Source organism: Conger conger, chromosome 2, assembly GCF_963514075.1.
Source record: "Conger conger chromosome 2, fConCon1.1, whole genome shotgun sequence".
NCBI lineage: Eukaryota > Metazoa > Chordata > Actinopteri > Anguilliformes > Congridae > Conger > Conger conger.
Genome location: NC_083761.1, coordinates 75,479,849 through 75,492,891, shown reverse-complemented (window position 1 = coordinate 75,492,891; position 13,043 = coordinate 75,479,849). Strand labels below are relative to the sequence as shown.

At 40.8% G+C, this 13,043-nt stretch overlaps 1 protein-coding gene across 3 annotated transcripts; it reads left to right on the top strand.

Moving 5' to 3' along the window:
- Window positions 1-520: 520 nt before the first annotated feature.
- Window positions 521-12,760, top strand: LOC133118749 (cytochrome P450 2K1-like). Of its 3 annotated transcripts, none has more exons than XM_061228953.1 (11): window positions 521-634; window positions 2,847-2,971; window positions 3,273-3,346; window positions 4,757-4,919; window positions 5,366-5,515; window positions 7,506-7,666; window positions 9,851-10,036; window positions 10,313-10,454; window positions 10,576-10,760; window positions 11,346-11,487; window positions 12,301-12,760. In XM_061228953.1, exons 4-11 carry the CDS (start codon window positions 4,778-4,780, stop codon window positions 12,486-12,488), a joined length of 1,296 nt encoding a protein of 431 aa, XP_061084937.1. In that variant the 5' UTR covers window positions 521-634; window positions 2,847-2,971; window positions 3,273-3,346; window positions 4,757-4,777; the 3' UTR covers window positions 12,489-12,760. The 3 variants fall into 3 exon arrangements, with proteins under 3 accessions (XP_061084937.1, XP_061084924.1, XP_061084931.1); XM_061228940.1 differs by having other exon boundaries at window positions 3,144-3,346; XM_061228947.1 differs by lacking the exon at window positions 521-634 and adding an exon at window positions 689-802 and having other exon boundaries at window positions 3,144-3,346.
- The last annotated feature ends 283 nt before the right edge of the window (window positions 12,761-13,043 follow it).

Sequence of the window (13,043 nt, the reverse complement as noted above, 5' to 3'; positions counted from 1 at the left end):
TGCATTTTTTTGAGTATTGGGCCAGACCCCCGGTTTAGAGTGGCAGCCTCACCACCATGGTTTGGGCCTTCCTTTGCCATCTTAAAATTCAACATTTTCAGTGTTTGGTTCAAATCGGACCATAACTCTCAAAACTAATTAGCAAAAATCCATAACGGCGGAAAATCCATTCATTATTATTCTCTGTAAATATCCATATTGGATGAATAGTAGAAAAGAGAAAACATTTCATTCCCAAAATCTGGCATGATTTTTCCTAGCTCATTGACAACTGATAGTGGCCATCATATTTTAATCATAGTTTTTTCATTTTAATCTTTTATTTTTTATTTTACATTCAATGGGAAACTGACACTTGATTTACTGAATCTCTGTTGGGGTTCTATTAGTGTGCCAAGTTTCACAAAAAGTTACCAAGTGGTTCTCTCAGAACTGCAAAAAAACTAAAAAATAATAATTGGAAAGCCAACAACAGCAATAGGTTACTTCCGTTCTTTTGCCCTTACCTCACAGAGAGACACATGGAGCCGCTTCAGGTCCAGGTGGACCTAAATTCATAACAGTGTTGGGAGCTAAGATCGTATTGTGAACAGCCACCAAGGACTTCCTGGTATCCTGGTGAGCCGTTTCAGAGGTCTGTGAGTCTGTCAAGCGATGATGTATTTCAATTGTAATTTGCAAGTATTTAGAAGAATTAAGGAATACTTTTCTGTTCAAGCAGCTATCGTGTGTTACATTAAGTGACCAGAGTTACAACTTATTACAAGCGGCAAGTGCGTGGTTAGCTGGATAAGTGAGTGTGGTAAGGTTTGTTTTATGTTAGATATTTGCGATATTTTCCGACTTCAAAAGCTCTTTAACAAAACAATAGCGCTCAAAAGGACAGTTTCGTAATCAGGGGGCTCAGAGAACTCAACACAACTCCTTGTTTGATCTTTTATTGCACTTTAAATATTATGAAACATTTTCAATAACTTTGAAAGAACAGTTGTAACACATCGCAGGTGTGTTATGACGTGGGACCTTCCCACATCAAAGCACAACATTTCATTCATGCATTAGACCCATTGTTTATAAAAAAAATAAATTCAAAAATAAAAATTTTATGTTCGCAACAATTCATTTTTGTGGTTTAAATTGGTCATATTTAGGGACCGTCTGAAAAGTGCGGTATTGTCTGAAAAGTGGTAATCAAATGAAAATGTTAATAGCTTTCTAACCACAGCACTCAGTGGGATCAAATAATGTATTGAGGATCAGCAGGACATGGACATACGGGCGCAACTTCTGGATCCTGGCTTCATGTTGATTTTTCACAAATACGTTAATATTTGAATAGCTTCCATGACTGGCAGAAATAATCAGGGAGACATGGGGATAAGGGGACAATGCTTGGATTTCACTGGGACTTGATATTTTTGGGAAATATTTCAATTATTATACCAATGCCAATTCATTCTACAATTAATCCTTCATGGGGCACACCTCTTTTTACAGCCATTATATGTTTCTTTGTGTTTTTAATAAATATTTAAAGGGAAATAATATACTTCTATTATTTCAAAGGATTTTTGTCAATAGCTTCCAGGTCATATGACCAATAGGAAATAATCAGGGAGGGAACCTGTGCCCACTGCAGCCTCAGCTTTCTGTTTTTGGCTGACAGAATTGGATCCCGACATGGTCTTCAGTTGTTGTAGCCCATCCGCCTCAAGATTTGATGTGTCAAGCTGCTTTTTTACTAACCACAATTGTACAGTAGGGACGGCCTGTAGCGTAGTAGTTAAGGTAAATGACTGGGACACGCAAGATCGGTGTTTCTAATCCTGGTGTAGCCACAACAAGATCCACACAGCCGTTGGGCCCTTGAGCAAGGCCCTTTACCCTGCAATGCTCCTGGGGAGGATTGTCTCCTGTTTAGTCTAATCAACTGTATGTCGCTCTGGATAAGAGCGTCTGCCAAATGCCAATAATGTAATGTAATGTACAGTTGTTATCTGCATTACTGTAGTGTACCTTTCTGTCAGCTCTGCCCATTCTCTGTTGATCTCTCTCATCAACAAGGCGTTTATGTCCGCAGAACTGCTGCTCACTGGACGTTTTTTGTTTTTTGCATCATTCTGAATAAACTCTAGAGGTTATTGTATGTGAAAATCCCAGGAGATGTGCAGTTCCATAAATACTCAAACCTGCCCAGCCCATCTGGCACTAACAGTCACGTTCCCATTCTGATGCTTGATGGGAACATTACCTGAAGCTTCTGACCCACATCTGCATGATTTTATACATGCACTGCTGCCACACGATTAGCTGATTAGAGAGTCGCATGAATAAGTAGGTGTACAGGTGTTCCTAATAAAGTGCTAAGTGAATGTAGTTTCCCATGCAGCCTACTTGAGGATATGGGAAAATAGACTCAATTTCTAAAATCACTCTTGGCATTCCACAGAAGAAACTGTAGTAAAAGAAATACATATTCAAAGGACTGTATGCATATCGGCATCATATCTTCCTCAGTGTGCAGGATGATAACGTTACCCATGAAAGCGTTGCTGGAGACAGTGAATTATTTCGGACAAGGGAGGTAGTGGGTTCTTAAAGAACAAAAGTGCCCTGTCACACACACACACAGGTAATAACGTACCTCTGGTACGTACCTGGACCCAATTGGGACAACCAGCATTTAGGACAACTGGCATTTAATTTCAGGTACATGGTACGGTATGAAGCTTGTGCTGCATTATAACTGATCTTCCATGTATTGTTCAAATTGTTCATGATTTATTTTGCCTTGTTAAAACTAGTTAGACACACTTTATAACAATAATTCTTACTTTTACACTCAGGCTGTTCTTTGTGCCATGACACTGTAGTTCCCTGGCGGAGGAGAAGGGTCTTTGTTGAGACAGACTGCTGTGCTGCTCTGGAGTGGTGTTGCTGTCGACTCTTTCTCTGTCTCCACCTCTCAAAAGTAGGAGAAAACCCAAGTTCTGCTGTTATTGCTGCTATTAAACTCCACCCTCTCTCTTTCACTCTCCCTCCCTCCCTCCCTCCCTCTCAGAGAAATAAGAGAAAATAGAGTCTCTGCCACAACCACAACTACTAATCTCTCTTTTTGCCTCCCTGTGTTTGGGGCTGATCAGTTCAGAGGGGGGCCATGTTGTGTTTTTTACCCCTGATGCCCCCTCCCTTGACCCTTCTGGGGGTGGTGCTGGTGCTGTTTTTGCTGTACCTGCTCTCCTCCACCCCTGGGCCTGGAAAATACCCACCAGGACCAAGACCCCTGCCTCTCCTCGGGAACCTGCTCCACCTGGACCTGAAACGGCTCCAAGTGTCTCTCTGTGAGGTAAGGACAAAAAGGGCATTATTATTAGTGTTGTTGTCACTAATTGTACTACTATTACAAGTAATGATAATAACTAGGGATGGTATTGCTATTGCTGCTACTGTTAATACTTAGGTGTATCTGGTGTTTGATTGGTGGTTGCTAGGGTGGTGCTAGGTGGTTAAGTTGTGTTAGATAGTTGCTGAATAGCTGTTAGGGTGTTGCTCGCAGTTGCTAGGGGGTTGCTAGGTGATTTTGAGGGTGTTGCTTGGTGTCACAAACCCAATTTTCAGGTGCCACAACCTGGCCACCTCCTCCTATCCGGCTATCTAACTACAGTTACAAGACTGTTACAATATTGGGTAATATTCAAAGCAAACAACCCAGTGGCATAAAAATAGGGTTCTGACCTGGTGTATGATGTGTGATGGTTGTGTTGGATGCACAAAACAAAACAAAAAAACAATCTAAAGAAAATAAAGTAGCAGTCTGTATAAGGCAATCCTGCCCCCTCCAGTCACAGTGCTTTAGATGACCTGAGCGGACCTTTGGTACAGCAGGATCGCACAATCTCACTGACACCATCCCAGGTCTCTCATTGTAGGTAATTAAATAAGTCATACAATCAATTTCAAACTGAACTACCAGCCAGTGCAAAGGAACTAAAATGGAGATTGACCACAATGGCCAGTGCTTGACGACAACACTAAAATTAGCTGCAGTAGTCCCATTGCAAAGAACGAAATGCTTATTAATATACAGTTTTTCATGTTTCCAAAGGATAAATATTGACATTATTTGGAGAAAGGAAGACGACAAATATTTTTTCTGTTTTGATTAACATTGAGATTCAAGATTACCCCCCAATTTTCTGACTTGGCATTGGGAGCGAGGGAGCCATCATTTGACTTAAGAGGGATGTGCCATGTAGCCCAAATAAGGATTTTTTTCAGTTTAGCTGTAGAAATTAGTTAGACAGTCATCTTTCACATATATAAAACTATTCTGTTAAACAGCTCAAAAATCATAATGCTAGATATAATGGGGAGATAAAGTGTGGTGTCATTGGTGTAAAAGTGAAAAGGAACATTCACATATATTCACAGATAATGTCACCCAAAAAACTAAATTGGCACTCAAAGTCCTTGAGGAATGCCACTAATAGAAATTGCTGACAGAGACAAGGAATTGTCTGTTAAATAGTAGAAAAGATAACTATTTCAGAGCCATGGCCAGCTTTTCAGTCTGCAAAATGCTTAATGGTGTCAAAGGCTGCACTATAATCTGAAAGGTCATGTACAGAGCATTCACTGTAGTAAGTGAGTAATAGGTTTACTTATTACTATAATTGTCAGTGATGCTGTGGGTTCTTGTGTTTTGTCTTTTTGACTACTGTCCCAGATCCTGTTAATTTATTTCCTGTCTCTCCAGCTGTCTCAGAAGTATGGATCTATGTATACTGTGCATTTGGGCCCAAAGAAGGTGGTTGTCCTGGCAGGTTACAAGACAGTCAAACAGGCACTCCTAAACTATGCCGAAGAGTTTGGAGACCGAGACGTTGCACCAATATTTAGAGATGCTATGCAAGGGCATGGTAGGCAATCCAGTTCATTCCCGGGTGTCTGTTGGTTTGACCATCTACATGCATGTACACTGCAAATACGACCAAGAATATTTGTCCTCCCCCCCTTCTCATACACACACACACACACACACACACACACTGATCAAAGAGCAAATAGTCTGTCCCAGTTAAACAGCCCTGAAATGCCCGCTAGCAGCCGCCATTGCCACAGCTGTTGGTCACTGGCATTTTGCAGATCATGAAATCAACAGAGCACCACAGTGGTGCACTGTTGGACAATGCAATGCATTCCAGACTAGGATCAGATGCTAATATAAGTAGTTGGGTTCTGTGCCAGAACTGAATATTACCAGGTTTACAGATTTCAAGAATGCAGTTGCTGTTGCTTTGCACAAGATTCAACAAATATGAATTTTATTCATATCTTAGTTTCTACCCCCCATGCCACCTCCCAGGTGTTGTTTTCGCCAACGGAAACTCCTGGAAGGAGATGAGACGCTTCTCCCTCTCCACCTTGCGAGACTTTGGAATGGGCAAGAGGGGGAGCGAGGAGAAGATCATCGAGGAATTACACCACCTCATCAAGCTGTTTGAGAATTTCAAGGGTGAGCGAGAAATTGTGAATTTGTGAATCAATATTTTAGCTGATTCCTGGCCAGAGAACATCACATATTCCATTTCTTACAGGAGTGGTTCCCAAATGTACTACTGTGTGCTAGTTTTTATCCACTCATTATTGCAACCTCTAAATTGATGGGGGGGTGGGGGTAGTCTGGGGTTCTGGGGGTCTCAGGGAATTTTGAAAATAATTTCCAGCAATTTAAAAGTTACAAAGTTATTACATTAGTATAAGTACTGTATATTTATTTTTATATTTTATTTTAATTTCTGCTCTTGTATAGGCTACCTGTGAGAACATTACTAGTGTCAATGCTGATGGAAAAACATACAATTTCCTCCTCCCTTCATCATTGCTGTTTTACTGTATAGTACTTCTTCATGAGTAACAGGACCTCCGGCTGTTTCTTCCCGTTTAAACAAATAAAGAGAAAGAAAATCCAAAAAAACTAGGACTGGACAACAGTCACCATGACTGGCACTCATACATTCATAAAATGAATGTGCACTCTGATGGATAGGAGACAGCTAATGAATGTAAAACAATGAAATTGTTACGGCAGGGAGGACAGAGGAACCAGAAGCAGACACAGGGGTGTGGAAAATGACAAGTTTACTCACAGGTGATGGGGCAGACAGAGCGTAGTCACAAAACAGGCCAAGGTAAAAAACCAGGGGGTCAGTCCAACAATGCAAAGGTACAGAAATCCTCAACAACGAAATAGTCCAGGGAAGCAGGCAGGGGTGAAAACCGGAAATCCAATCAACAGGGGCAAGGGCAAGGGCAAGGGCAAGGGCAAGGGCAAGAATACAGGAACAAGGGCTCAGGAACAAGGGTGCTAGAACTGGGGGAAGGAATAAAGGGCTCGGGAACAAAAACAGGACAAGACAGGTATAAATACACTGGATTCACAAAAACACACATGAAACACAAACGGCTCCGGACTAGGGAGTAGACAATTTGCAGAGAATCAGGAGATGCAGAGATAAGGAGAGACAGGCGCAAAAACTAAGCAAGTAATCAGTGATAGAATAGGGAGGCGGAGTTACAGAACAGAATTGAAACTGGCGATGCATTAGTTTAAGTGATTTAAAATACAAATACCCAAAACTAGTGAATGTTAGTTTGTTAGTTTGACAAACATATTAGTGTGTTAGTATAATTAGTACTGTACAAATGCTATGTTAGTTGGGATTAGTATATTAGTGCTATGTACAAACATGAAATGGAGAGAAAGCAGGAAGTAAGGAATGCAAGATTGGAAGGAAGGCTGAACCCCAGAACTACCGTAAACACCCGAATAGTGGGGCCCGCAGACAAGGGAGTGACTGGGCTAGTAAACATTCAGACTCAGACATCACAGGGGAAGACGAGTGCAAAGACTAATGACTATAAACAGAACACCAGACATGAATATGAAAAATAATAAATTACAAGACTAAAGATTATAAACAATGATAAACAAACACACAGAACACAGGAACATAACAGAAATGTACATTAGCAGAACACATAACTATTTCTTTATAGTAATGAATAATGTGCTAACCACTCAACAATTATCAGAATTGTGCAATGCTCTTTGTGGATCTATCCAAAGCTTTCAAAACAGTTGATCACTCTAAACATTTAAATAGGCTTTCATCCATTGGTTTTGGCTCTATAGCTTGCAGTTGGTTTAAGTAATAATACATTGATTATTAATTAAATAATTGTTTATTAATTAAATAAACACAATATTACAGACCCCGAATGAGTGTAAAACAATGAAACGTCCATTTTCCTCCAAACTGACCTTGTGCTAAGTGGAGTGATTAAGGTAGAAGGATGAGGTGGAGGAGGTGTGGTGTTTTCTTGATGTTTTCTATTATTTTACCGTTTTCACGTTTTTATTGCCCGAGTTTGGGCAGGCACATGATTTTAATCCTTTAAACAGGAGCTTTCTGCTAAATATTTATTTTTTATTTTGTCCTTAGGCAAGCCTTTCAACACCACTCAGCCAGTGAATTACTCTGTTTCCAACATAATCTGTGCCATCATGTACGGCAGCCGCTTTGACTACGCTGACCCTGCCTTTCAAAAAATGGTCGACAGGGCCAATGAAAATATACGCCTGGCTGGTTCAGCTGAAATAAAGGTATTGGTCTTGCTAAGTAAATCTGTATAAAGGTAGACATTTTAAGCTTTGTTATTCTTCCCAGGCAAGGCCATAGTTGATAAAGGCTGGAGCTACAGGTACATTGACAAGACACTAAAAGCTCTGGCCTGGGCTCTGAGCCTTTAAGAACTGACAACAACTAAATTTAAATCCAATGGATCCTGAAATAAGACCACTCATTATGTTGGTAATTCATAAATATGCATGCTTCTTCTAATGTCATGACTGTAATTCAGAATTAGGCCTCAAAATTCTACATTTTGACGATGAATTGTCAATAGACTTGACATGGGAAGCCATGAATGAGGCTAATTTAATGTTCGAAACAAATATGATGCTGTTATGTTCAGTAACGTTATCGCCTGCAGGTCATCACTAGATGACATTACATAGCACACAGACAGGCTAACAGCAGCCAGTCTGTCCAAAGTTTTGCTGAAAGCCTCAAAAGACAGGAAATTAAATCAGTTCTAATGCTAACGTCAGCCTGTTCTCCATCAAGGTGTATCAGTACAGATATTTGACAACATGCTACAGCTCTGTAGTTTATATTCAGTTTGTGCAGAACAAGATTTCTCATTTATATCCAATTATTGGCACCGCATTAACATGGCAGCATATTGTTATATTGATAAATTCAACAGATTGTAAGTTATATTACATGCAACATTATAACATTTATAACATTCGTGAAAAAAAAGTGATTTGTGGGTGACACTATCATTGAGTGGCTGTGAATGAACAGTAGTTAGCCACGACTTTGTTTAATTGGTCAAGTACTCTTGGGCAAATATTAATAATTATATATAGGCCCATATATGCGTACATACTGTAGCCTATCTGCTTCTATACCTTTGTCCAGAACGGCATACAGTATACCTATGTGAATGAGATCAAAGCAGTACACGCTCTACACTCTACAATATGCACCATACTGCAGGATCAGTCAATTAATCGCTCTAGTTTAAAGGTTTTTACAATAGACATACAACAGTTGTCAGAGATTTCTGTTTGATGGAGAGCATGCTGATGTTAGCGTCACTTTTTTGTGTGATGAGTACATACGACCTTTCAACAGCCAAATTCCCTGTCTGCAAGAAAAAGGCATTTTGACCTTTGTCTCTTGCAACTTCTTTTTGCACCTGGCTAGTACCTGAACTCTTCAACATCTTCAGACATTCTTGCATTATTTTGCAACTTGTTTATACACATTTGACTTTTCATGTACTGTAAGTTCTTCCTTCTCCTTTGTATGATCTTAGTAGGCCTACTATCTTATTTGTGTTAATATTTCTGTACTTAATTCTGATTGACTTCACAACATTCATTATCCTGAAGTGATTGTGGCATAAAGCTAAGGAACCTGGGCTTGTCACTCCAATGTTATGGGTTAGATTCCCAGCTGGTGTGCTGGTGTGGCTTTGAGCCAAAGCTACATAACCTGATTTGTAAATATCTATAAGTAACTGGATTGTGTAATGTAATGTGGCCAACTTCTGAAATGTAAAGGTAAGGGATAACCTTGTGAAATATGCCCACAAAGTCCTCTTTTTACACAGCCAACTTATTTTTTTAATAGAATGGTGTTATATAGCCATGAACAGTTATAATGAAGTCTCTGTTAAACACATCTAGCAACGGTTTAGTGTGGCTATCAGATTAGAGAAACAGATATCCTGTCTAGTTGAGACATGCAAACATTCACTGTCCTGGCAGGGTGCCAGCCCTGTATATCTTGCTCTTTCCACTATCTAATCGTGTTATGTGCTTTTGAAAAGTTCCAATGTTGTCCTGACTTGACTTTGCGAAAAAGAAGCTTCTGTTCCTAACAACGAGTGAAATCGAATTGATTCAATAATGCATCACACACATTTAATAGAAATCACAGAACAGCTTCAGTTCTCTGCGTAGCGTGGTGTGCGCAAAAAAAGATATTGCAGAGTGGCCTTTTCTGTTCTGTTGTGATTGGATTTCTTTCTAAATTGTCAGTGATTTACAGAATATTATTCTGGTGTATCAGTATTTGTCACAGGTCTGTCTTCATTTGTCCTGCAGGTGACAGAGAGGTGAACCGGGAGGTGCTATTGGTGATGTGGAGATTCTTTATGAAGTGTTTTGTAGTCCTGATCTGAGCTGTTTTTGGTTTGGGGCTGGTTACTGCAGTTATACAACATGTTCCCATGGCTGCGCTGGTGTTGTGGCTGGTGGCTGGTGAATCGGACACAGATTTTGAAGAACTTCTCCAACAACCTTGAAGAGATTAAGGGTCTGGCGCAGAGACTGAAGAACACACTCAACCCCCAAGACCTCAGGGGATTTGTGGACTCCTTCCTAGTTCAGCAGCAGGAGGTATGGATGGAGGGCACCAGGACTGAGTTACTGTATTTGACATACTATATTTAAAGAATGTAAGCTTTGTAAGTCTGGAAGCCAGTTCCACTCGTGCAATCATTTGATTTTAGCTGAAAAACTGAGTCTTGCTGTGTTTGCAAACTCCTGCATAAGCTTTCTGAGAAGTGACAAACCAGCAACTCGTATATCATGTGTTGAAATACATCTGCTTCATCATTAATTGTTTAATTAATGCTTCTGTTTTGTTAATTGTCTGTACCTGTTCCCGCTCAGGAGTCAAACCAGCTGGGTTCCTACTTCCACAACAACAACCTGAACTATACCGTTGCCAACCTGTTTTCAGCAGGGACAGACACCACTGCAACCACCCTGAGATGGGGCCTGCTGCTGATGGCCAAGTACCCGCACATACAGGGTGGGGAAATGCATACACTCATTACAGTATCTTTGTTGGCCCTGAGGATTGTTGATCAGAAAACTATACCTCTCTCTTCCACTCTCTCTTTGTCTCTCTGTCTCTCACACTCGGGGTGCAGACCAGGTTCAGGAGGAGCTGAGTCGGGTCATTGGGGATCGGGAACCCCGGGTGGAGGACCGGAGGAACCTGCCCTACACAGACGCTGTGATCCACGAGATCCAGAGAGTGGCTAACATTGTACCCATGAGTGTTCCCCACACCACCAGCTGCGATGTCACTTTCCAGGGATACTTCATCAAGAAGGTTCAAACACCTCCCTTCATCTGTATCGTTCTCTCTTTCCCACCCTCTCTCTTCTCTTTTTCTCTCACTGTTCTATCCCTCCCTTTCTTCTTCTTTCTGGTTTAAAGAAAGGTTTGAGGCTCAATTATCTGTTGTCATGAGCATGAATGATCTGATTCAACTAATTAACTAATCATGGTCTTTATTTAAGACACTGATAAGTACACTGCCATGAATAAGTATTAGCCCCCTTACTGATTTCTGCTATTATTGCATACTTGATCGGTTTCAGATCTTGAAAAGGTCTTGAAAAATGAAAGGAGTTTTGGAGTGCCCCAAGCAAAATCTTTACTAGAACCCAATAGATATGCTGTGGCAGGACCTGAAACAAACTGGTAAAACCTACCAATGTGTCTGAATTAAGTCAGTTGTGCAAAGAAGAGTGCGCTGACATTCCTCCACAGTGATGAGAATAACTGATATCAAATTATAGGAAGTGTTTGATTGCAGTTATTGTTGCTGAAGGTGGTGCAATCAGTTATTAACTTTCAGGGGGCAGTTACTTTTTCACTTGTCTGTGTGTGCATTTGTGTGTATTTGTTACAGGGAACTACAGTGATCCCACTCCTGATGTCAGTGCTGCAGGATGGGGAAGAGTGGGAGACCCCCCACAGCTTCAACCCTGGCCACTTCCTGGATGAGAAGGGCTGCTTCATCAAGAGAGATGCCTTCATGCCCTTCTCTGCAGGTGCAGCACAGTGCAAAGCTCTCTAATCTTTAATTAATGCAAGAATGCTGCAGTTATGACTTGTCAGTGTCCTGATTCACAGGTTGCTGTTTTCATTCAGATGAGAGGCATATTCAGTTTGTACTAAGAGTATAATCTGTTGATTTTAATGTTTTTCCAGAGGTCCGTAGAGGTACAGTACACATAACTCAAACAGCAGACTCAAAACCCACCTTTTCAAACTCTACTTTAGTCCTCCCTCCTGATTTCCCCTGCCCCTCCGTTCTGATATCCCTATCCTTGTCTAACCTATGTTTAGAACAGCATTTCCTGTGTATTTTGCTAGTTTCTGGATGTGATGCTCTGACTTATGGTAGAACCTATGCACTTGTAAATCGCTTTGGATTAAAAGCGTCTGCCAAATGACTAAAATGTAAAAATAACATGAATGAAGGGCTACAGTCTGTACACTGTCCTGGTGTGAAAAAGCACTGGGATTGTTACTGTCACTCTACCCCGTAGTTTCAGAAAGGGACTAGAATAATTTCTGTACAGTTATGTAAACGGATTATTATTTAAAAAATGGTTTCCTGAAGGTCTGGGGTTATCTCTTTCCCCTGGAGTACAATACATATATATCTTTCCCCTGGAGTACAATATATATCTCTTTCCCCTGGAGTACAATACATATTCTAGGAGTGACTACTCTCTCTCCAGGAGCTATATACATATTGTATTTTTGCCCTGTTATCATCCCTTTAGCTGTATGTATCTGTTGGGATTATCTCGCTCCTGTAGCTGTATTTATGTGCTGTGATTTTCTCTTCCTCGCAGGGCGACGGGCCTGTCTGGGAGAGAGCCTGGCCAGGATGGAGCTCTTCCTCTTCTTCACCTTCCTCCTGCAGAGGTTCCGCTTCACACCACCACCGGGAGTGTCTGAGGATGAGCTGGACCTGACGCCGTCTGTGGGGTTCACCCTCAACCCTTCTCCCCACCAGCTGTGTGCTGTGAGCCGGGCCTAAACCCCACTCCAGCTGTGTGCTGTGAGCCGGGCGTAAACCCCACTCCAGCTATGTGCTGTGAGCCGGGCCTAAACCCCACTCCAGCTATGTGCTGTGAGCCGGGCCTAAACCTGTTTGACCTAAATAAAGTTTAGGTCATTTTGCATGTTACTGTATTTACTGTAATCTCCAGTGATTTAATTCTGTTCTTGTACTGCATTTTAATCAAGTTTCAGTACAGCTAGATTCTCAGACATGTAAAAGTGAATTTTAGAAACTGTGTATAAACTTAATAAAATACTACTTTTCAACAGCCAAATTCCCTGTCTGCAAGAAAAAGGCATTTTGACCTTTGACTCTTGCAACTTCTTTTTGCACCTGGCTAGTACCTGAACTCTTCTACATCTTCAGACATTCTTGCATCATTTTGCAACTTGTTTATACACTCATTTTTATTTGACTTGTCATGTACTGTAAGTTCTTCCTTCTCCTTTGTATGATCTTAGTAGGCCTACTATCTTATTTGTGTTAATATTTCTGTACTTAATTCTGATTGACTTCACAACATTCATTATC

Coding starts and splice junctions, on each gene's coding strand:
- LOC133118749 (XM_061228940.1), top strand. CDS start 3,158: ATGTTGTGTTTTTTACCCCTGATGCCCCCTCCCTTGACCCTTCTGGGG. Junction 7,667..9,850: donor CTGGTTCAGCTGAAATAAAG/GTATTGGTCTTG, acceptor TGGTTACTGCAG/TTATACAACATGTTCCCATG. Junction 10,037..10,312: donor TCCTAGTTCAGCAGCAGGAG/GTATGGATGGAG, acceptor GTTCCCGCTCAG/GAGTCAAACCAGCTGGGTTC.